Raw genomic sequence first — 12,895 nt, forward strand, 5'->3', positions numbered from 1 at the left:
CAATTAGTTGTTCATAAACACATGAGAAAAACTGTCAAATGTACAATATTTTACATCTCGGGTATGATTTGAGAATATTAGCCGCGCCTTGTGTAACACCCCGTAACCGCAGCGGAAACGTAAACGGGATGCAACAGACGCCTCTGATATCAACCACATTGTTTATAAAGAAAACTGAATGCATTAATATACATCAAAATTACATTATTTCGTATTCCATTACCGTCTAGGTGATACACACATCATACAATACGATACATAATTCTATTTATTATAATGTATCCTAACATCCCGCACGCAAATCTTACACACATCAAGCACTTAGCACGTAAGCAATCACTTCATCTTAGTTGTACCTGAAAAGCATGTGAGAAAACGGGTCAACTACGAATAGTTGGTGAATTTCACAATTCGGGTAAACCATGATAAATCATCATCAAAATATAATATTATCGATGTAATTATGCTGAGCCCACAAGTGAAACCTCTGACTATCACACACAACCCCCGTGGCATATCCCCCGCCCACGGACCCGTGGCATATCCCCCGCCCACGGAACTGCCCCAAACCGCTATGTCTAACATTACATAGCAAAATATATATCAACAACAAAATAGACATGTGCAACTGGCTGGGAAACATCAGCAAATCCATGCCGGACCAGTTGGGTTTGTCAGACCAATAGTACTATCCACACTCTACCGGCTTTCAGTTAACCACTCGTGTTCCGGGGCCTTAGAATGTTAGCAACTCAGACAATTACCATCTTAGTACATTTCCGTACGATTCCCGTACAATAAAATATATATAAATCCACGCAAATCCATGCTTTCAGTATGTACTTAAACGTTTCAGTAAAAACATGCTTCCGCCCCGAGAAAATATTCGAAAACAGTTCAGAAAAAGGGGCTCGTGAAACTCACCTTAGCACATGCAAGCAGGTAACAACAATCATTATCAGTTAACACGTCCAATCTGTAATATGATCCCTACGATCGTTACTATACACTCATTATTAATATAACTTTAACCAAGTTAACCGGTACATCTGGGGACACTGTTAACCCAGCACTGTACCCGTTCTGGGGGCAAGGTTAACCCAGAAGCACTTCTCCGGACTCAGATTGTGATGTCGTTTAGAGTTCAACAGTCAAATTTTCTAATAGCTTGTTTTCCCCGTTTTGCGTGCCTAGCACGGTTATCTGTTTTTACGTTTAAAAATGAGTTTGGTCACACACGACCCGAAATTAGTGGTTGACTGATAATTTAATTAAAGTTGTGAGATTTGAGCTCGGTTTAGACGCCCCGATTGGCCGCGGGTCCCGTTTCCGTCTTTGGCGTATCGGAAACTGTTAAATCGGTTAAAAATACCCAAATCATCCGAATTATTTTCGGATGATTCATTTTTACTTGTTTAACTCTATTATATGAAAATAGTTCATTTTTAGGGTTTTTATACACCAATCAGTTCGTTTAGACGAACTTTACCGGTTTATGCGTTTTATACTTTAGAAGTTTGTTTTTATCTTCATTTTAGCACAAATAATTATCCGTTTAGTCTCGGATCTTGAAATTTTGCACAAATCACTTTTTGACAGTGGGGAATTTTATAAAAATATTTCCAGAATTATTTTTTATATTTAATATTTATTTATCTATTTTTAAACACCATTTAAACACTAAATATGTCGTAAATACCAAACGACCTTAGAAAAATCTCAAATTTTTCCTGGATGTCCCCTGCCATATACATAGTCCCCTGTAATTTTTACAGAACCAAAATCTTCTTTTACATGCCATTTTCACTAAAACCGAGCTAGAAAACCCTAGAACTTGTTTAACCGAAAAGTCTGCTTAGACTTCTCCAACTGACCTAAAATTTTGTGTGTGACTTATACATGATATAAAAAGCTTATCTGCAATTTTCCAGAATTTTTCATGATATTTAACTATTTTTCACCATTTTTAGCCAAAACCGAGCATTAAATTCACCAAATATTCATCATTTATCCAAAAATTACCAAAAATTCACAGAACTCATATTTTCATATATCTAACACCTCTGTAAAATTTCATGACCTAACTCCAAACACATCACAATCTGTCCAAATCTCCAAAACCGAACATAAACCGAATATACCTTTCGTTTTCCGCCACTACAAGCTACAAACTCGTCTTTCCGCCTTATCTACCACTAAACACAGAACCTACAACCAACATACCACAATACCAAGAAAGTTACACTCACGATCAAGCCATTTCTTTCATGGTTTCGGTTATGATTCCAAAAACAAAGATTTAACCGTAAAAATTCGTTTTTGATTCGTTTAACTCCTTTCTTGGACCAAGATCCTTTGTATAACCGTATACATCACTTGATCATGCAAGAATCGGTTTTCATAATTGAAACCTCATTTTCTTGCAAATAAACTCAAAATGTGGAACAAAAATCAAGATTTAGCCATCCCGATATACAATTACCTTGAGTTTTCTTGCTAAAAATTCCGGATTTTGGATCATAGAATGGAGAGGGAGAGGATGGATGTTGAATGTTGTTCTAAAAAAAAAATAAAGGGTTTGGGGTATTCCTTATTTCCGATCGGAATGTAGGAGGGGTGGGGTGGGACCCACTTCTCCAATCTTAGCCACATGTTTGGATTTCGGATATCCGGATAATGTTTTGGATAATCTGGTTCAGTTCGTTTTTCGGTTAAATGTCTAATTCGGCTTAAAACGAGGCTAAAACGGTCGTTTTTTCGGCTAAAAATGAAATTTATATAAAACCACTTTAAAAAAACTTAAACCATGACTTCCATTAACTTAAAATACCATGTTATTATTAATAATCGCGCATCTTTTTCGGCTTGATCGATCATCTCTTGCTCGGTTTGGTATTGAAGGTTTCGTTTAATATACCGACGTACCATTAAATCGAAATTCTTTTTCTGTGCCGTACTTTACTTATCCCGAAGCATTAATGCTTCGTAACATCACTAAATATTATAGATATCGTCTATAATTGAACCCTCGATTCGATCGGGTTTCAATAACTATCGATCGATTAACCGCATAATCAATACGATGAATTACATATTCACGTACCATCAATACAGTGAACCATGTATTCTCGTATAATTACTATGGTAATTCATGTACCCGGCATTAAATATGACGTAACTATCGTCTACCGGTTAGGGTATCCTTGATTTCGTCGGAATCGTTACACCTCGACATCGAAAGGTCTTCAATTCTGATGATGTAAGCCATTCAGGATGATCTCTCGGTGATTTGGAAGGGTGAAATCGTCTCTCAGCTTTGGAAACTTCTTTGGAATGTGAAAAATGAGATGAGGGTCACCCAAAATGTTTTAACATAAAAAAACCCTAATTCTCCCAACTTTGGCACCCATAGCGCATCGCGATGGGATCTTCCAAGGTCCATCACGTAGCACGAGTCAACATTTATTAAAATAAGTCCATCGCGTATCGTGATGGACCGTCTTTCACCCGTCGCATAGCACGATGGGTCTCCTTACAACAAACTTTAATTTCTCATCTCGTTTTGCGTGCTGGTCATCCCGGGTCTTCATCCCATGCATGTACAGGTCCAAAATAGCTGCATTAATCACCTGTGACCTGTAACAATATACACATTTATGAAGTATCAAAGTTCATGAAATAAACAAACAAAAACAAATAATTAACATGCAAAAATATGTACAAAATAACCAACCACTAGTTAACATATGAGAATGGAATAGCTTGTTACTTTATGTTGTTTAGTAGAAAAAAACATAAGAATGAAATACAAGTGACGATGATGATGATGATGATGATGATAATAATAATAATTAATACCTCAAAATAAATAAAATTTACAAAATAAAAAAGGCAATGGCAACGATGGTGGTGGTCAAGCGGTGACGGTGGTGGTGGTGGTTAGGAGGTGGCAATAGCAACGGCGGTGGTGGTAGGGGTCAAGCGATGGTGGAGCCGGTCAGGTGGTGGTGGTGGTGCAGCAACGGTTGTGGTATGGCGACAACGATGGTGATGGCGGTCAGGTGGTGGTGGTGGCAATTGTTAGGCAACAATGGTGGCAGGGAAGGTGTGGTGCCGACATTGGTGGTAGCGATAGTCGGGTGGTGGCAGTGATTGGTTGTGGTGGCTGTCAAATTGTGTTCTCTAGATAATAGGGTTGAAGATGAACGGAATGACAAAATAATGGAGTGGGAAGAAATGGTATTGGTGAGGATAACTCAACTATATATCACTTTTTTCATTCTCTTACAATAATGTATTCCATTTACTATGTCATTTCTACGTATCAAACGCTCTGAAGCTATCAAAAGGTATATATTTTAGGGAAGGATCTTTTGTCAATTACCTTTTAAGGTGGGTTGAGTAAGTGTTTTTATTAAGGAGAAAGGTACATTGTATTAGTGGGTTGGATTAGGTTGCCACCAATAAATAGTGTTACGTGGCATTCCACATCATAATTCAAATAATGCAAAATTCACGTTCTCAAGTAGTATCAGTGGATAATCAATCATCAATTACTTTTTTTTTAACTGCGAATTTCATATATGATGGATCGCACCCTCGACCATGTCGAGAGCCCCAACACCCCACACCTAATTCATATTTTATAGTTCACATGCTTTATACTATTTTTATTTCAAAAAGGCCATTCTGCTTTATTCCTGGAAAGTAAATAAAAATATGTACTTTTTACTCTTCATATTTGTGGAATTCCTGCGTGTGTTGTGAGAATTCGCTATATGCATAAAATAGATTTGTGTTCTTGTTGCAAGCAATGTATTGATAATGCATAGAGGGTGGGGTTGGGCTTGTGAATGCGCTTTTCTCGATCTGTAACACAACTAGCACTTTAGAGGATTACATTGTTTATTAAAATCTCTACAATCCATAGCACTATAACACGGTGTAAGAAATTCAACGAGGATAATAAAAGAACTAGTCTGGAGTCTAGACTTGTCACGTTCAAACTTGACCTACCATCACACACTCATGAAAATTTTTAGATCCATCACTGTTTCCACAAGGTTAATGAAAATATGAGCTTGTTCACACCCTTAAAATTTTCGGTTTGAGCACTCTATTATTCCGTTAATGTAAAATCTACTATGACCATATGTTGTGGTAGTGTGAAATGTGAAAGAAAAGTATATTTATTGTCACGTAGGCACCACCAGTACAAATGGTTGGTTTCACATTTTACACCCAAAAACATATGGTGTGGTAGTGTGTAATGTGAAGGTTAGTTGATATGGCTTCAAATAATCGGGTTATATATTAATTAATAGTTAAAAAATAACCAAACAACCATTATCCCCATGCCTGTGATACCTTCCAAAAATGTGCCCTTAGCGCCCACTCTGGTTGTGTTCTACGCCCACCTTGCCTACACGGAGGGACTCCACGCCCTCTCACACTTCCACTAAGGTAAGAAGTATGTTAAAAACATCAATTTGTGAAACAAAGACATCAACGTTCGTCAAACTATGTCAATAAAACCTACACTCTAAGATCTAAATTCAAAACGTTTCAAAGCCAATCTTGATCTTAACTACAAATTCACGGGTTTAAAAACAATGATAGACACAACTTTCTTTAGAGCATTCACATCCCCTCCATCATATTCTACCATATAATTTAACTAATAATTGTTTTTTTTAAATCAAGAAAAGGCCTTATTCTTCGAAAGATCTATCACGTGTCTGGTACTCCACATTTCCACTCTGCAAGAACTACGAATCATTCTTTTGAAGCTCATTCTGCAAGAACTCCGAGTTATTCTCTTGAAGCTCGTCATCTTCATCATAACACCTGCATATCTCTCATTTTAAAAAACCTCTAACCTTTCATTCCCTTTTCTTGAAAGGCTATTTTATATTTTAAAGGAGTAGGGTTTGATAGATAGGTTCTGAATGCTCTTGTACTTATGATGTATTGGTTTTTATTAATCTCAACTATCATCTTTTGATCGTTGCTGGTCCTAACTAACGAATTGCTGATAGTGATCCTACATTTTATTATATTTGTTCCTAACGGTCCGCGAATAACAGAATACTAACACCGTTAGTTGCAGGTCGTCGTAAAAACGTTCTTGGCCGGAAAACTCACATTTTGGGAAAACTCAGTGTTTCGTCCCAAAATCTTTATAGCCTTAGATCAGACCTTTAAGAACATTTTTCTAGTAAAAGCTCCAATTATTGAGGTCGCCGAAACTCTAGAACTATTATCAAAATCGGTTGGTGGTGCTCAAGTAGTGGTGGTTAGTTGGTGGTGAATCAGTTTGTGGTGACAGCGATGGTGCTCAAGTTGAGTTTTCCAGCAAAAAAATGTGACTTTTCTGGCGAAATCGTTTTTCTTGCGACATGCAACTAATTACGGGTGTTCATCGAATCGAATAACGAGTTTTCAAGTTAATCAAATAGAATAATTCGAATAATTTATTTTTTTGCTAGTATTCATATTCGATTAAAAGTTCAATTATTCGATTTGAATTCGTATTATATGTCATATTCGAAATTCGATTTTATTCAAGTTCACCTATGTTAAAAATTTCAAAAACCAAAATCATAATTGTAAAACACAAAAGTATTAGTTGAAATTGCCACATACCATGTGATAATAAGTTCAAAATTAAAATACAAATAGTATGGGATAAAATATAAAGATTATGTGCCATTGGGTTTTAATTTGAATTCGAATTTCAAGTCGAATCGAATAATAAATCATAAATTTGTATTCGATTACTATACTCGAATATGAATCGAATCCGAAATTTTAAAAAATGAATTCGAATCAAAGCAAAATTTAAATGTTTCGAATTTGAATCAAATTCTGAACACTCCTACAACTAACGACGCTAGCATTCTGTTAATCGCGGACGGTTGGGAATAAATATGATGGGATCCTTATTAGTCAATTTGTAATTATAACCGACAACAACCAAAAAATAATAGTTAAGATTAATAAAAATCAATAACATATACTTATATACCGTATAAATTGCTATTATAGTATTTCTAGAAATTGTCATGTAGATTTATGAAGATGGCATCAATTTATCATCACATGTATTGTAGGTAAAAATCAAAATAACGCAATAAGAATATTATAAAAATATTAAAATTTTGGTTGGATAGGATCATAGGAACAAGAGTTTTAGTGCTTTTGGAAATTGTGAGGGGTCAATTAGTGGATACTTCTTTTCCAGTTTAGGGTGAGTCAAGATGGGCCCAATTTCGTTTAGGGTGAGTCAAGATGGGCCCAATTTCTTTAAATAACTTGAGGAATTCGTTTCATTCCACCTCATCATGTCTGTAATCTTATCCATAACTTCTATTTAATCTAATATAGAAATAGTCAAATAGATATAAATTTTCATATCATAATGTTTATAATAATAGTAACATAACTTTACCGGGAGATTGGGGTTTAACAAGTTGATGTATCGGCTAATTATTATATAACTTACTTTTGTAATTTGCTTGTTCCTAAATGGGAAAGGTTATTGTATATAATCATCTAATTGTACACAAGATGCACAGTCATTGGGGGCGCGACTTGTGTCCTTAGGGCAAGGAGTAAGTTCGTTAGCGGCAATGGGGAGCAAAACCGAGCCATAACAAAAACCAAACCGTTAGCCGAAATTAACTATAACCGAACAAAACCGGACGATTCTGGTTAAGTGAATATGATTAACCGACCACTCGATTATGGCTATGGTTAGTATGTCTTTGTTAACTGACTTTAACCGAACCAAACTTTGTATATTTATGTTTTTCCAAATTTATACCTTTATTTCAATTTCTCTTTATCCAACTTCAAATATAATATATTTGAAGATATTAACTCCTTAAAACCACTCGGTACCAATTAACCAAAGTCTTGGTTACCTTTTGGTATATGAACACTCATAACACAGTCAATTCATAATCTCAAGGGAGATGAAAGTAGCCTTGACACGACACAAGTCGTTTTAATCGCGGTCTAATCTTGTCGAGCTTTCCATAGCCAAAACACACCTCTCTAGTATATCAAACGACCACTTGTAGCCAAAAAACGACCTCCTCCTCCTCCTCTTCTTCTTCTTCTTTTAAATTGAAACTACAAATCTTTTGCCATTTAAAATAAAACCAAACCGGTTAAATAAAAAGGACAATAATTATAGAAGTTTTAAAATGTTTAGCATGTTTATTTAAACTTTCTTAGTGTGCAAAAGGTCACATCAGAGGTTTGTTGGTTACAAAAACACATTTTTGATGCCTTAAATAATAAGTCGATATTTGGTATATCTGGATGATTAAGATGCTCTCTTCCTTAAAGGTTGAGAATTTAAAACTTGCGATAGAAAAGTTAGGAGGATTTATAGCAAAGTATTATCAGTTAAAAATTAAAGGTTTATTGGATTTTAATAATGTCTATTGATTGGTATTGGCCGATAATAATCCCTATTCATTTTATCACCGCTGGCGGTTCCAAATTTAAAAAAGTTGGCCCCCCGTTAAAAATGACTTAACTGCATTATAATTTTTCCGAATTTCAAACTATTGTTTTAGGGCTTTTGTTCAGAAATATGATACGCTTCGATTGATGTAAAACTTAGCTCGAAACGGTGATCCAAACAACTTGATTTTTGTTAATTGTAAGTTCAAACAACTGACTTGAAGCATTGTTTCGTCGTTTTGGAGCACCATTTCGAACGAAGCTTTACATCAATCGACTCGTATCCTCCTTCCGATCAAAAACCCTAAAACATTAGTTTAAAATTCAGAAAAAAGTATAACGCCGTTAAGTCATTTTTAACAGGAGACCATTGGGGGCTAACGTTTTTAAATTTGATAAAATAAATAAGGATTATTATCAGCTAATACCTCAACACAATATGTCTGTTCTTCGGTATCATAGATTCATAGTGGACCCACATATTTGGCCACGATCTTTTGATTGTGATTATAGTCCCAAATATTAGAGCATCAGGGCATCACTAGTGTAAAACATTCGTTTTTGTTTCAATCCGTCAACTAAGCATGCTACATTAAATTTTAAACCAACTTATAAAAACATTTACTTCTCTAGCCATTATTACTCGTCCTTGTTTCAAACCGTCACCATGTCATCTATTTTTCGCTTTATTTAATCTACATAAGTGTGAGTGGGCATACTCTTTATTGTTTTGTCTTTGTTCTCGTTCACAAACTAATTGTGCCTAGATAGTACCACTCCAACAGAGAAAGTGGTTTATAATTTATGTTTTTAAATTCAAACGCTATCATGTAAGATTCATTAAAAATGCTCTTATATCCAAGGGATGTTGTGAGTGTGATTATAGATTTATTTATTTACGCTTTATGAAAAAAATACCATATGAGACCTTCATGGTTAAAGAGGCCACTATCCATCTATATGACTTTGAAAAACAATAATAAACAGATATAAAATCAATACTCAAATAGTATATTAATGAACAATAATTTGGTACAACGGCATCATGTTCTTTGCCGCTTTGCGCAAACTATTACATCTTAATAACTTATAAGAATGCTGAAGGCCTAAAAAATGGCCACAAAGTCCAAAATGTTGTACAAGGAATAAACCAACAAAGAATGACCTTCATGAGAGAGCTACCAAACAATCTCTTACGGTCTCCGATGTTTGTTCTACTTTACCTTTAAACAAGAATACTTTGTTTATAATCATACGAGTCTTCTAACACTTTACATTGCACTTTTAACGGTCTGGTCAACGACGAATTCTGCACTTTTCATACTCCAAGCACTCATTTGAGAAATCTTAACACTTTGAGACCCGTTGTTAAATGCAAAAAGATGAGCCTCTTCATAATTAAGAAATTCGGGGTAGATTCGACTTGTGATGCATGTCTTTCCCCCCGCTCCAAAACTCTCGATAATTGAGTGATCTATCTGTAATATTCAATAACCAAAGATTCAAAATGCATAAACAAATATAAAACTTGAAAATATACGAAAATACTACTCGAAATCCAAGTATGTACTATGCAATTTGGATATTTCCGCTCATTTAAACATTAAATAATAATATTTACGTACCAAGTTTCGGAGTGAGATCTCATTGTATTGAGGGTCTATATCAACAAACCCACCAAAACTTCTTGTGTCGATGGTACTTCTTACGGTAGACCTTTTAAACAAAATAAAAACGAGTATATAATAACAAATTAACAATCATAGCTTTAACCTTATAATTTATCAACAAAAATAAAATCACCAACCTGCTAAGATCGCTACACATGAGTAAAGAGTACCGTCCGCTTTTGCTTTGAAAAACCCTAAAAAAGATTGCGGTTCGTTCGCTCAAATCCTTAGATGCCATAGCCAACACCCCAAATGGCCCGAACACGCCTTTGCTTGATGCACCCCTTTCGGTACAAAGTACTTGCGGATCAGCCGAACTCGTATCCAAAACCTCAGCCTTTTTTAGATCCTCCAGTTTAAACGAGATCGTAACATCCGCCTAAAAAAAAGTGAAAAAACAAAACCATGTCAGAAAACATACAACTATACAACCAGCAGGCAGCAACGCATAACGTACAACTCTTATTGCATAAAGTACAAACCTGAGAAGCAGTGATCCCCTGTATTTCAACAACAGATCCAGATGTAAGCTTCTTGTTTTGTAGCTTAACTTCATTTTCATGAAGTGATTGTATCTCATCCACTGGCCATTGAATCAATTGCTTTCCACTTCTATCAATCCATAGTGCTCTTGGAAATGTCTAAAATATAAAATAATAAAAAAATCAAAATTGTTATCAACGACAACTCACTCTACTCCTACTCCTACACGACTCCAAACTAATGTACCTGAAGACCCGCCCACCCCTTTTCGATATCATCATCTTGCGAATCCTTCTCGGGAACCCACGCCCACAAAACCCTCCTATTCTTCGAATCATCGAAAAACGACTTCGAAGCATAAAAGTTTCCATAATCGTATCTTAAATCCAACGTGCTCCCACTTAAACTTATCCCATTTTGCGGCAAAAAGTTTTCACGATCGGGAGTATACGTCCCAATCGTGTACCAATCATGCCCTTCAAACCCGGCTTTCATCACGTGCCTCACACTCCCACTATACGACGAAGTATCCACCCCGTTGGTACTATTCAATGGGACTGGGAAAAAATCCGGACACTCCCAAGTCCCGGTACTAACAGCCCCGGCTAGGGGCTCCTCGTACCGGGTCCAGTTTAGAAAATCTGTACTCTGGTACAGAAACGCCATACCGTTGTTGTCACGATCGCCCCCCACGACGATCCTCCACACGCCGTCGGGGCCCACCCATGCGGTACTGGGGTCACGGAAACAGTCGTCCTTGACCCCAGCTGGTGGGGTTATTATTGGGTTCCCAGGGTGTTTGACCCATTCTCGTAAGAATGGGTCCGAGAGGTTTTTGGGCCATGCGAGGTCTTGGACTTGGCGGGATTTTGAGTCGCTGCCGGTGTATAACATGGCGGGAGTGTTTCCTGGTAGGATGGTAGCGGATCCCGACCAGCAGCTGTTGATGTCGGCTTCGTCTGTCGGGTAGATTGCGGGGTCCAGGTGGATCCAGTTGACTAGGTCGTGTGATACGGCATGGCCCCACACGATGGTGCCAAAAATGGCAGCTTTCGGATTGTATTGATAGAAAAAATGATATACTCCTTTATATAACATCGGTCCTACAGGTAAAAAGTATATACATCAATATAAACCAACTCATAAAACTTATTATAAACCTGTTAATATTTTTATTATGAAACTGTTTTAATGACAGTTTTATAGCAGGTTTTATTATTGGGGAATTTGAGTAATAAAGATTATTTTATTTTTTTCTTTTTTATGCTTTAACATAGAAAGCTTTTGATTAAAAACATGCTATAATAAGTATTAAAATAATTGATAATCGTCACTTCTTCAATCTTTTTGATATAATACTATTATGAAATGATTTTTAGTATAAGTATAATTTGTGAAATAACTGAGAAAGTAACATCCTTATTCCAAGTTTTTTTTAATCTTATCCACATATATTTACGATAATAATAAATAATACACAAACGGGTAAAAAAAGAATAATAATAAGTAAAGAAAAAGTGGGTCTGGGCGGTGGGATGCGATTTCAATTTTTCCACCACTCTTGCGTATTTGGTGGGATACTTTTCTTACTCATCACACTATCCAATCAAATTTAATAAAAAATAAAAATAAATATTTTTATTAATATAAAATATATTTTATTTATATAAACTAATAATCTCAATACCAACCTTTTACTATTATGGGTTAGTGGTTTATTAACAAATGTAACGTCTTTAAATACTTTACGTTACTAGGTTTTGAAGATTCTAAGTTCAAGTCTCAGTAAACGAGAAAAGCTAAAATAAATTTACCGTTCATAAAAAAGTATCAACCTTGTACTAACAGATGACGGTTTTATGACGATTCTTAATAAAATATGTATACAACAAGAAAGTAACATTGTGGATTTCTTTGCAACTAAGCAACGGAATCTAACCAAAACATTTAATAAATACTTTAGTCGTATAAAAGAAATATAAACTCACCATTGGGATCTGCAAATTTCCATCCAACAATCGATCATATCCATTCAATGCAAGCCAAACGAATAATTAATTAGCTACAATAAATGAATCAATAAATAAAACTATGAAAAAAAATATAATAAATATACCATTCATCCAGTTGCTTGGTGGTTGAAAATGATAACCGGTTCGATACGGTTGTTCATTTTTTTGGCTTGGTAGAAGTATCCCGTCTATCAGACTCCGACCAGTGGCATTACTGGTCGGAGTGCGGTAGACAAGAACAAGAAAACATAAAGT

General features: G+C 35.7%; 1 protein-coding gene across 1 annotated transcript; it reads right to left on the reverse strand.

Annotated features, from left to right (window-relative positions):
- Nucleotides 1-9,740: 9,740 nt before the first annotated feature.
- LOC143542997 (beta-fructofuranosidase, insoluble isoenzyme CWINV1-like) lies at nt 9,741-12,889 on the reverse strand. Its single transcript, XM_077035436.1, has 7 exons — nt 12,745-12,889; nt 12,617-12,625; nt 10,875-11,731; nt 10,628-10,786; nt 10,283-10,524; nt 10,101-10,191; nt 9,741-9,953 (listed from the first exon to the last, which is right to left on the reverse strand). Exons 1-7 carry the CDS (start codon nt 12,749-12,751, stop codon nt 9,747-9,749), a joined length of 1,572 nt encoding a protein of 523 aa, XP_076891551.1. The 5' UTR covers nt 12,752-12,889; the 3' UTR covers nt 9,741-9,746.
- Between the last annotated feature and the right edge of the window lie 6 nt (nt 12,890-12,895).

This window comes from Bidens hawaiensis, unplaced genomic scaffold (genome assembly GCF_021521415.1).
Source record: "Bidens hawaiensis isolate Kalapana, Puna unplaced genomic scaffold, B.hawaiensis_p1.1 tig00013007_1, whole genome shotgun sequence".
Lineage (NCBI taxonomy): Eukaryota > Viridiplantae > Streptophyta > Magnoliopsida > Asterales > Asteraceae > Bidens > Bidens hawaiensis.